This window comes from Phascolarctos cinereus, unplaced genomic scaffold, assembly GCF_003287225.1.
Source record: "Phascolarctos cinereus isolate Bilbo 61053 unplaced genomic scaffold, phaCin_HiC Scaffold_5;HRSCAF=322, whole genome shotgun sequence".
NCBI classification, from domain to species: domain Eukaryota; kingdom Metazoa; phylum Chordata; class Mammalia; order Diprotodontia; family Phascolarctidae; genus Phascolarctos; species Phascolarctos cinereus.
In genome coordinates this window covers 264,898,098-264,910,252 of record NW_027555958.1, presented here as the reverse complement: position 1 = coordinate 264,910,252, position 12,155 = coordinate 264,898,098, and the positions used below count along the sequence as shown (strand labels likewise).

The 12,155-nt window shown below is 43.2% G+C and overlaps 1 protein-coding gene across 7 annotated transcripts in view; it reads right to left on the bottom strand.

Moving 5' to 3' along the window:
- Positions 1-12,155, bottom strand: part of SEPTIN9 (septin 9) — a 339,777-nt gene that overhangs the window by 10,185 nt on the left and 317,437 nt on the right. For all 7 annotated transcript variants that reach the window (XM_020966002.2, XM_078155808.1, XM_020966005.2 and 4 more), the window contains 4 exons: positions 7,759-7,887; positions 6,967-7,048; positions 6,132-6,269; positions 2,138-2,255 (listed from right to left, as the gene is read on the bottom strand). In XM_020966002.2, the coding sequence (XP_020821661.1) occupies positions 2,138-2,255; positions 6,132-6,269; positions 6,967-7,048; positions 7,759-7,887 (467 nt within the window). The remainder of the gene's footprint in view (positions 1-2,137; positions 2,256-6,131; positions 6,270-6,966; positions 7,049-7,758; positions 7,888-12,155) is intronic.

Sequence of the window (12,155 nt, the reverse complement as noted above, 5' to 3'; positions counted from 1 at the left end):
AAAATCCTTTGTAACCAGGACCCAGTTTGTCTTTTCAACCTCAACGGATATTACTCTCCCTCTTATACTGTGGTATTCAGTCAAACTAAGCTTTCTCTTTATAATTCACTCAGTACACTCCATCTCTTGTCCCCAGCATACATAGAATTCGCTTCTCTCCTTGCCTTTGCCTCATAGAGTTCCTCAGTTCCTTTAAGACACAGCTCAAGCATCATCTCTAACCCACCCCACCCCTGCCTCTGTGTATGTGTGTGTGTGTGTGTGTGTGTACACACATATATACTTGTTGCTTCCTCCATTAGAACACAAGCTCTTTGCCTGCAGAGACTGTTTTATTCTTTGTATTTCCATGTCCAGAGCCTAGCACCATGCCTGGCACATAGTAAATGCTTAAGAAATGTTTGTTGATAGACTGATAGTCTCTTAGAAGAGGCAAAAAGTTTGCTTGTGCACTAATATTTCCAGATAAGCCTGGGCTAAATAGGCACCATTGTTCCCAGGGACAGAAATCAAATTTGTGTCAAAGTGAGAGAGTAATGATCGCATGCTTTTCAGAACATCAACATGCCAAAAAGCATTCCTGTCCTTCTTACCAGATACACATTCAACGACACAATGGAATGCCCCCTGCCAAGCCAGCCCAGCCTATTTCCCGGGGAAGTAAGGACACTGGGCTGACTGTCCAGTGGGGCTCAGGCTATTGCTGCTCCCACTTCTAAAACAGTGAAAACCGTGTGTACTCTTGGCTGCATCAGAATCTCTCTTAATGTGTGTCTATATTCCAGGGGAAAGTCCCCTAGTACCAGAGGTTGAAAACACATTCTTGGTTTTTTAAAGGGAGAGATGAACCTTCACAGACTTTCTATTCCATCCAATGAAAAGAAGGCAAATGCACCTGGGACTCCTGTTTTTTTTAGGCTTCATTCATTGGGAGCAAAATAGACCAGAGTTAGACATCGAACTTATGATTTCATCAGGGTAGGGAACTCCCTCTTCCAATTCATGTCAACAGCTTCTCTGTAACTTACCGTTTTAGAGAGGTGCCTAGAGCACCAAGAGGTGAAGTCATTTGCTCAGGATCATACAACTAGTATGTATCAGAGACAGGACTTGAACCCAAGTCTCCCAGGCTCCAAGGCTAGCTCACTATCTACTTACAATAAGACACTGCCTCTCAGACCAGAGATACCCACTGAGATTGGATCTCAGTTTTATCTCCTCAGGTATTCCAATTCAAAGTATGCATAGTTCTCACTTTACATAAATTCGCATTATGCAAATTCAACTTTACATAAAGAATTCAGAAATTCACTTTCCAAAAAAAAAAAGACCCATGTTAAGTACTGTGTGCTCTTGCACATCAGCTCGCGCACGCTCGCTCGCTCTCCTCTCTCTCTCTCTCTCTCTCTCTCTCTCTCTCTCTCTGTTCCTGCCCCTTCTTCCCAAAAAACCCTCCAAGTGAACACAAAAGAATGGATGTATGGAGAGACCACCACAGTGCTGGATCAGGAGCTAGGTTTTAGACTTCTCATGCTGAGAGAGGAGACCTCTGCCCTGCTCTGCCACTTGCCCACATGTCCAGCCCCCATATGGCTGGCCCCAGCCCCATGTGTTCCTCTTCTTTCTCCTGCTTCTGTTGCCAGCCTCCATGTGTCCCTAAATCACATGCCTATTGCCTCCTTCCACAGGCAAGTGGCCTTCTTCCTGGCTCCCTCCCTCTCTCCCTTCCCCAAGTCTGCAGTTCACATTAGGTAAAAATCATAGAAGTCCACTTATGTAAAGTGAAAACTGTCTGTACCACCTTTTCCCAGAAGCTCTGTGGTCTCCTTAAAAAGAGGCTACCTTGAGTGGAAGAGGGAGGTATTGCCATGTGTAGAGTACATACAAGCTACCATCCCTGGGGCATGCTGACTGGAGTGGCTTTCAAGAGCAACATAAGGAACTGTTTGGAGGTGAATGGGCCTTCTCTGACTGCTCCAGGCAATCCCTCTGGGCAGAGACTACAGGATTACTCTGGGCTCCAGGCCAGACATTCAGTTTGACAGAGTTGCCTGGGGGGTAGGGGTGGGGGGGTGGAGTTCATAGATAGGGGGAGGGGAGAAAACAAGAAAAATGTGGAAAAACTGCAAAGCCCTACCCTTTGTTTGAAGTAGTCTCTTTCTTCCAGCGTCAGGGTGTCAGCTTTTGCAATGACTGGGACAATGTTGACCACTTTGCTCAGACGTCTCATGAACTCAATATCCAGTGGTCGGAGACTAGAAATGAATAATTCAACTTAGATGAGGATGATCAGGAAAATGAGAGAAACAGCAGAGGTTTTAGCCTCCTGGTCCAACATGGCAAGGGGAGAACATGATGCAGCTACCCATCTGGGCCAAAGCCTGTTTTTTATTGTGCTTAGTTGGGGAGGGTTAACTCAGTTGAGTAAAGCAGGGTGCTAACGAGGCCATCGTGGATTTGATCTTCATCCAAACAAGCTTGCTTTTACACAGAGGAAATATCATGTTCCTTGGCCACGGGCCGCAATCCTAACCCTAGCCAGCTGCCTTCTACTCTGCACCTTCCCCGGGTTACAAGACCTGTGGAATGTGGATAGTTCAGCAAAATTCATTTATTACCCTGCACCCAGTCTCTCCCACCCCACCCAACATAAGACCTTTTTTAAGCTTAAGTAGCCAAAAATGTAAATTTAGTTGGGTTTTATTATTGTTTCAACTTAAATTCCAAATAAATTATTTATGAAGAAAAAAAGAACCCTTTAAAAGCACTTTCAGGAAACAGAATTTTGCGTGTCTCAGGTGTAACCCACACTCAGCAATTCTGCTTTTCCATCAACCTGGTGAAGAGATGAGGGTTGCTGATCTCCTGGGCCTGTCTGTCATTGGTCCTGAACATCAGCCCAAATGGAAGGCTCTGCTGTGGGGCTTTTTTAGTGGGAGGAGAAGGGAAAACCAACAAAACAGTTGGGGGACATAGTAAATCAAGCCTCTTTCTGCCAGGCCACCTGGATCCCATCCAAAGGAGGCCTTTCTTTGGACTCTAGCCAACATGTCTCCATTCTGCTAAAGTGATGCCCTCTCTCATCTCACTCCCAACACCCTCAAGGATGAAATATTCTTTTTTACATTACCGCTGGCACCATTAGCAGAGAGTCAGAGGGGAACTAAGTGCCTCCAACCCCTGGATGGCTCATGCCACCAACACTCTCCCGGCTCCTTAAACTGTAAGAAGACCTGCTCTTTGGAGGGTTTCATAGTTCTAAGCCCGGTACAGCCTGCTGACGGCCCAAGTACTACATTCCTACTGTGGCATCCGGGACCTGCTAAACTCCTGCTTGACAGCACATAAAGAGTAAGAGCAGCCAAAGTAAACTCGCACAGGCCCAACCAGAATGAGAAGAAATCAGCCTGGGCTTAAAAGAGCCACATAAGAATTGTGAACAAAAATGAAGTTTTGTTTTAGCTCTGCCTACCACCAATTAGCTGGATGACCCTGGGCCTCTATTTCTTTATCCATAAAATGAGGAGAAGAATGGACCAAATAATCTTTTCCCTTTTTGGGGGGGGCCCCAATCAAGGTTAAGTGACTTGCCCAGGGTCACACATCTAGCAGGTGTCTGAAGCTGGATTTGAACTCAGGTCCTCCTGACTCCAGGGCCCATGCTCTATCCACTTCACCCTGTAGCTGCCCCTAGATCAAATAATCTTTAAAAAGTCCCTTTCCAGCTTTAATCCCATGAGATTAAAATGGTTATCTCACAATGTTTCTCCTATCTTCCAATAACAATAGCAAAAACTCGAATTTAGAACTTTAAGACTTGCAAGTTACTTTGCATTTTATCTCATTCGGTCTTCACAAAAGCTCTGAAAGGTAGGTGCCATAATTATTATTATTATTCCCAGTTTATAGATGAGGAAACTAAGGCTCAGAGGTTATAAGTGACAGAGTCACATAGCTAGTATCTGAAGCAAGATCTGAACCCACGTCCTCCTGATTACAAATCTAGCACTCTATTCACTGTGTCACCCAGCTGCCTCAAGGAAACCAATGCAGTATACTATTGCTGTTAATTATTATTGTTGTTATTATTATCTCCCTACCTTCCAGGTATCCTGAGCAACAAGGATGGGAACACATCTCTAATGTCATATACACAATTAGAATCAGAATCTTTAATGAAAAATTAACAGTAAGATTAATTTTCACATTTCTCCTTTTCCCTTACAGGCTACTTTTATCCAGGTGATTAGGTCTCAAATGTCTTATTTCTGAGTTAGCCAACAGTGCTACTTGGGGATCACAAGATTCGTCACTTGGCTCTGAACAGGCAGGATTGTTTTGGGGTAAATGAATGAAACAGAATTTATTAAGCACTTCCTGTGTGTCAAGTGCTAGAGACAGACAAAAAGTGAGACAGCTCCTTCTCTCAAGCCCTGATGGGCAGTTAGCAAAGCCTGGTGTTCCTGGCCCAGAGGCTCTATTTCTATTCTTGGGCGTACGGTTCTCAAACATGGACACTCTTGTTGACTTGAGGAAGGAGGGAGGCCCCAGAACCACTGAAGTCAGGATGGGGATCAATGACCTCACTGTTGAATCTGGGCATTTACTTCCTCACAAAGGCCCCAAGTTTGAGCTTCCTGTCTTCTTGCTAGCTTCTTTTCTATTGCTGGGAGACTAAAAGGCCATATGCATTTCCCTCCCCACACCCAAAAAAAAAAAAACCCAAACCCAATACATAAATGAAATAGCTTCCCCAGATACCATATACAGTTAGCAGTATTTAGGTAAAGCTGACAAAAAGAGCTGTTCTGGATGGTAGAGTCTTTAGGATTGTGTTAGCTTGGGTGATAGAGATGGGGTGTTGGAGGCAGGTGGGTACAGAGAGCTTAGATATCCTTTCCTCCCCATATGGGGAAATCAATGAATCATAGGTAAAACTAAGAGGAAGCTTCAAAGTCATTGAGATCAGAGGTGTCAAACACACTGCCCAGATGGGGCCCAAAACACTCCTGAATAGAGTCAGAATCAGATTAAAATGTATTTAGGAAATATTTAACAAAATAATAAAAATATAATAAAATACAGATGATATTACATTTTAAAATTATGTTAATACGCAGCCCAGAGGAATCCTTAAGTAAGGATTTTTGTTGTTCAGTCATTTTTAGTTATGTCTGACTCTTTGTGACCCCATTTGGGGTTTTCTTGGCAAAGATACTGGAGTGATTTGCCAATTCCTTCTCCAGATCATTTTACAGATGAGGAAACTGAGGTAAACTGGGTTCAGTGACTTGCCCAGGGTTACACAGCTAATACAGCATCTGAGGCCAGATCTGAACTCAGGAAGATGAATCTTTTTACTTCAGGCCCTGAAATCTATCTACTAGCTACCCAAGTATGGATTAGCGGCCCCCATTTCTGTTTGAGTTTGATATCACTGATCTAGACCAGTATATTCATCATCAAATTTTGCAGATAGGTTAACTATAAAGCCCCTCCAACCACCCAGCTCTCAGCTGGGATACAGATGGAATCTGCTTCTACTCCACATGACAGCCCACTGCTGGCAAAGTTCTGGGGCATGACTGGGAAAGAGAAGATATAATCCTCGGCATCCTTTCCATAGATGACTCAAGATAAACCCCGAGGGAAGGTTTGCAGGGGAAACTCTTGGTCGGCAAAAAGAAGTATTATATTCAGTACAGAAGCCAAGAGCCAGGAAATCTGAGTTTTAGTCCTGGCCCTGGCCCTGTGTGGCTAAAAAATCTTGGGACTTCACCTCTGGGCCTCAGTTTCTCCATATCTGATGAAAAAGGGTATTGACTTGGAGACATAGTGTCAAATTCAAACAGAAATGGATTCCTGCAGGCTGCCTACTGACTTAGAAAACCACAAATTAACATTACCTATGTTGTATCATATTTTTATTAATTTTGTTAAACATTTCCCAATTACATTTTAATCTGGTTCCCAGTATACTTGGGGGTTTTGGAACCTTATGAGGCCCATGAGTTTGATAATTCTGACCTAGAGGATTCCTAAGGTCTCTTCCAGATCCAAAGACTTTTATGGCCTCAGTATTTCTGCCTGCATAACAAGACCCCAAAGATGCCGGTCTGCCTTATACATACGAGTGGCCAGTGGCAGGAATGAAGTAGATGCAGCAGTGCACCCGGGTGTCTGGGATCCTCTTCTTCCGGTTGATGTTAATTTCCTCCTGAAGGTATTTCTCATACTGATCATTGATGAACTTCATAATGGGTTGCCAACTGTGCAAAGGAGTGGGGGTGGGTAACAAGTTATTTTTTTTTTGAGTGTATGCAACCCTAGACCTAGGATTTCCTCATTATCAGACTCAAGAAGAAAAGATCTATTTTCCCTTTCACCCATGTTTTGGCAGGTTTCTGGAGGATCAATCTGGAGCTCAGACAGAATGCTCCCAGAGAGCAGTGAGGCATTTGCTCAGTGGTCTGTCGGATTATGCTGATAGCTTTCCACTTTTATCCCTAACTCCAAACTGTGATCAAAACGTCATAAATTCCCTAAAGTCTCTACCCTCTTTCTAATCATATTCTATGCTCCTCTGCCACAAACTTACAGGAATTTGTTTACCTTACTCAAAAGAAATGGTACTCTGGGCCACACCCCTCAAGTCATCCTGTCATTGGTCTTAGTGTTAGAAAGGGTGAAGTTAAAAAGGGAGCTGTTTTTGCCCTGGAGCTGATGGCCTCATCTATGGTCCTCAACAATTTCAGGCTTTTTTGTTTTATTTTGTTAAAAGGGCATTAGATGCCAGCATAATTGTCTCTACTACTCAACTGTAGCTGAACTTGGCCTTAGAGTCAGTCAGCAAAGTCCCCATCAGCCCTGACTTTGGAGGATGGAGACTCCACATCCCCATTTTCTACCACCACATGCCAGCAGGAATCCAACCTCAACACAAATCTTGAGGCTTGGGATGCTCACCAGTTTTCATTGTTAATGTGATCACCAAAACCTGGTGTGTCAATCACAGTCAGCTTCATCCGGACACCTTTCTCCTCAATTTCTGCAAAAGAAAAGAACGGTTTCTTGAGGCTTGGGAGGAAGATCAAAAGGGAGACAGGGTGGTTTTCCCTCTAGGACTCCAAGGGAGGAACAAGTTAGTCCCTTCCAGTTTGGAAGTTGTGACTTTTTGCTGCCAGAGAGGAAAACAGAAAGGTGAAGGATGGCAGGAGCTTCAGTAAGTACTCTGGTAAGACCTCAGTTCTGAGAAGCAAAAGTCTAACATAATCCCACCTTCATCTTCCTCTACATGAGTAGAAACAATGCTTCATCATGAATGATTTATTCATTCATCAGGATGAAAATTTCTTATACCCTGAATTCCTTTAACAAGAACTAATGTCAAAGGGAGTGGGGTATAAGGATTGTTTCACAATTTTTAATGAAATACTTCCTTTGCCTACAGAGAACAGAACTGAAAAAAGGGCCTTAAGAGATTCTAAAGGGAGTCATTGACCTCTACAGGTCTGTTCTTATGTTATAAAAATTGAGAATTTTTGTTTCATTCAAAGAGTCCTTCTTCCAACACTTAACTATCCTCAAGGATAAGGAATGTTAGTTCACCTGACTTACGAAAAGTCCATATCCCCATGATTCCACAAAGGATAGTGGCATCTCTCTGTGGGCAATGTTCACTGAGAGAATTAAAAAAATCAAGCCCCCCAATCCCTGTTTTCACATGTATCCCCAGCAGAACACAGCCTGAGGTCTTACCATGAGTGATGGATTTGATCTCAATGGTTTTGGGGATCCGTTCCTCCGAAACTGGTTGGACTGATTTCCGACTGACTTTGGATTTGAACAAAGTGTTGATTAATGTGGACTTCCCTAAGCCACTCTGACCTGAAAAGGATAAAGGCAAGCTGAGTTAAGCAGGATTCTATATTGGGTTATATAGAGTCCAGAAGCCTGGCATTCTGGCATTTCTGCTTTAAAGATGGCAGCTAATCCTTTATGACATGCCATATTTGGTCCAACCTGGCCCACTTTTACACCTTGAGGCACATCAGTTTCAGAGGCAGCTAGGTGGCACAGTAGATAGAGCACTGGCCCTGGAGTCAGGAGGACCTAAGTTCAAATCCGGCCTCAGACACTTGATACTTCCTAGCTGTGTGACCCTGAGCAAGTCACTTAACCCCAACTGCCTCACCACAAAAATAAATAAAATTTTAAAAAAATAAAATAAAAAAAGAATACTCAACTTCATTCATGTATAGGTTCACATTCTATGCCAAATCATCACACAAAGAAATTATCACCAATTAAGCATGAAGATCACCTTGGAAAAAAACCATCTATTTTGTTGCATTGATCAAGAAGGGGGATAGTTAAACATGGGAAACTGAAGAATTCTCTATGGCATGGTTGAGAGACAAGTTATGTTGCAGCAGAGAGAATGCTCGATTTGGAGTCATAAGACCTAGCTTTGAATACTAGCTCTACTATGAACTGCCTGTGTGACTTTGGGCATTTCACCTTTCTCAGACTCAGTTACCTCATTGGTAAAATAAGAGGCCTTAATCTATAAGGCTTCTTCTACCTTTAAACCCTGCTGGTCCAATTCAGGGAACAATCTCCAAGTAGAGTCATCTCTTTCTAGAAAACCTTTGTGGCAAGACAAATATAAGAGTTATTATTGTTTTTCAGTCATTTTCAGTCATGTCTGACTCTTTGTGACCCCATTAGGGGTTTTCTTGGCAGAGATACTGGAATGGTTTACTATTTCCTTCTCCAGCTCATTTTACAGATAAGGAAACAGAGGCAAACAGAGTTAGGTGACTTTCCCAAGGTTACAAAGCTAGTAAGTGCCCGAGGTCATCTTCCTGATTTCAGGCCTAGTACTCTATCCCAGTACTCTATCCACTTAGCTGCCCCACCAAAATAGAATGGTAGCAAGACTGAAAGGAGCCAAAAGCATAAACCAAAAAGAGAAATCATTTAAAGAAACAGAGGAAAGCAACATAGCTATGAACTGGACAAGGGTGGTGTCTGGAACTTGGATACAGGGCCCTGGCTGAGGGTTTCTCCCTATGAGGCTGCAGCCAACTAACCCCATTCCCCATCCCTCAAATTCATCAACCAAAGCCCATCCAAACAATCCTCATACATTCCTGACCTCCTTGGTTAAGGGAAGGCTGGGGGTAATCCCAGCTCAGGATTGTTTGTATACTTAGCATAAACAGCCTGCAGCTGAAGGGCAAGACTGTAACTGGTTGAGTGGGTGAAGAAACAAAAAACAAAACACCCAAGGCTGAAATCTGAACTGGGGTCTTTTGGAAGGCCTGAAGCACAGCAGAGACTGTCGTTTGCAACTGTCCCTCAGAGCTACGGGCAATGCAATCACTGGCCTGGTGCCCACACCCTCAGGCTACACACCGAAGCTGGCCAGGCAGATGAGGACCAGTCACTGGTAGTTTGTAGGGACTACCCTCGCACTGCCTAGCATGAACCCTGCTGCTTAGGATCCACAGGCCTTCTGAGCTCCAGGACTTGCATCCTCCAATCTCCTTCCTCCATTACAAGTTCTGAGGTAGGCTTTGGACAAAGGAGAGGGAATAGTTCTTCTATCTCAAACAAAGACAAAAGAGGTAAGCCCACCCCACTTCTTTCCTTCCTCTGTAAGCAGGAGGCCACCAGGCACCATGCTGGCATCTTTAGAAATAAAGACCCACTAATACTGTTTAGGAAATGAAGCATAGGAATGGATAGGTATGTCTGCTCTTCCTCAGGCACTGACTTTAATTCTGCCCTAGCCCACTTTCTTCCAACTCATTCCCTTTCTACACTGGTAATTTCTATCTTTTATGAAAAAAAATCCATATATTTCCTATCCTAAGTGTCTTATCCAAAACTCACTAGAAGACAACATTCCCCACTGGGAGACTGATCATGTCAAATGCCACCCATAAAAACGTGTAGTTTCTTCATAGATGATGTATTTTATTCCGTTAACATTTCTTTGGGGAAAAAAAAGAATCCTAGGCCAAATCCCTAAATGCCCTGCTTTAAATTCGGATTTGGGAAGGCTAAAAAAAACAATGACAGGGGAGCCAAGAGTTGAATCAAAGCAAAAAACTCAAGTATCTCTACTAGGAACATAATATATTGTTTTTCCTTGAGCACGTGAGAAATGCTCAGCGCTCAGACAGGTAGAAAGAATTATAATTTCTCTGTTGGGAAGGGCTTCAGAGGTTAGCTGGACCAACCTATACCCAAAGATGAATTAAAATCAAACACCTGAATAAAACATGCAAAAGGAAAGAGCCAGGTAAGCAAATAGTAGTTTGCCAATAAATAAAACAGTTTGCCAAAAAATCTCACTGAAACACTGAAAAGGAGTCCTAAGCTACATCCCATCCCCCCCCATACCAGCTCGTTTCCATTTTCAGCTAAACTGAACCCTGACCTTTATTCTTCTTAGTGACCACCTCCTTCCACTAGCCACAGTATTTCCTGTAAGCTCTCTTGGGCCTGGGGCCCCAGGAAGGATTTGAAATGACTTTACTTCTTAGCCAGCTTCACTGCAAAGCAAAGCTGCTTTGGGTTACTGAGAACTTTTAGCCCACAACTAGGTATGTACTTAAGAGGTAGGGGTTAGGGTGGGGGTGAAGAATATCAATGATTGGGGGGGGCAGCTAGATGGCACAGTGGATAGAACACTGGCCCTGCAATCAGGAGGACCTGAGTTCAAATCCAGCCTCAGACATATAACACTAGCTGTGTGACCCTGGGCAAGTCATTTGACCCCATTGCCTAGCCCCCCCACCCCCCCAAAAATAATAATAATATCAATGATGACCCATGCTTACAATCTCAGCACTAGATTTTCCATTCTCTTTTGGATTGTTAGGGGAATACATTCTCTGCCAGGAGTAAGCGGCAGGTATGATAATCTCCTCCTCCATACTTGCCCTCTTTCTGCTGAGGATATCACCAAGCTTCCATTCACCCAAGTTTACAACCCTGAAATCATCCTCGACTCTGTACTCCCTCTCTCTCATATCCAGTCTCTACCTCCACAGAACCTTTCACATCCATCTCTTTCTCTTCACTCACCAGGCCACTATCCCAGTTCGTTCCCCCTTATCATCTCTTGCCTGGACTATGACAATTGTTTCCTAAGTGATCTCCTGGTACTTATCACAGTTCTGGCACATAGTAGGTGCTTAATGAGTACTTGCTGACTTGCCTTCCAATCCATCTTCCACACAGTTGACAAAATAACTTTGTCAAGTTACTCCCCTTCCAATTGTCTCTATGATAAAATATAAACTCCTCAGAAGGTTACTTATCTTTCCAGGCCTATTTCAGGTTATTGCAGCTGAAACACTCCAATCACCTAATCAATGCTCCCTGAACTCCACATTCTATATTCCATCTCCATGTTTTTGTATAGACTATTGTGTCTCCATGGCTGCTTGCTCACTTCTGCCTCACAGAGTCTCTGGCTTCCTTCTAGGCTAATGTCTTCCTCTTTGCAATCACCTTCCATTGACTGTCTTTCTCTTGTATATACCTAGTCATTTATGTGTTGTCTCTCCTGTTAAAATATGGACTTCTCAAAGCATGGACCGTTTGTACTTTTAATTGTATATCCAGCCCTTAGCATAGTAGACACTTAATAACATTTTTTGATTGATGGATTCATGTCAACTCCTACACAAAACCTTTCCTGATCTCCTGATCTTCCTCCTATTTGTTTACATCTTGAATCCCCTCAGTCCCTAACAAATTGTTAAGCTACCTGAGGGCAAGAACTGCATTTGGTTTTGTCTTACTATCCCCAGTGCCTTGACACAGTATTTCATAAATGCATGTTGAATTGGAAGTTGTGAGCCAGCATAGTAGAATGCTGATATGGAGACAGGAACGCCTTCATTGAAACCCCACTTCAGATGCTTGCTAGCTCTATGACATTGGGCAAGTCACTTAATCTCAGTCTCAGTTTCCTCATCTGCAAAATAGGTATGAGATCTTTACCATTTACCTCTCAGGGTTTTTATGAGGATGAAATGACGCAATATATGTAAAGTGCTTTGCAAACCTTAAAGCAGTATATAAATGTCAATTGTTATTGTTAGAACCACATTTCATTCTCATATTTTATAAGG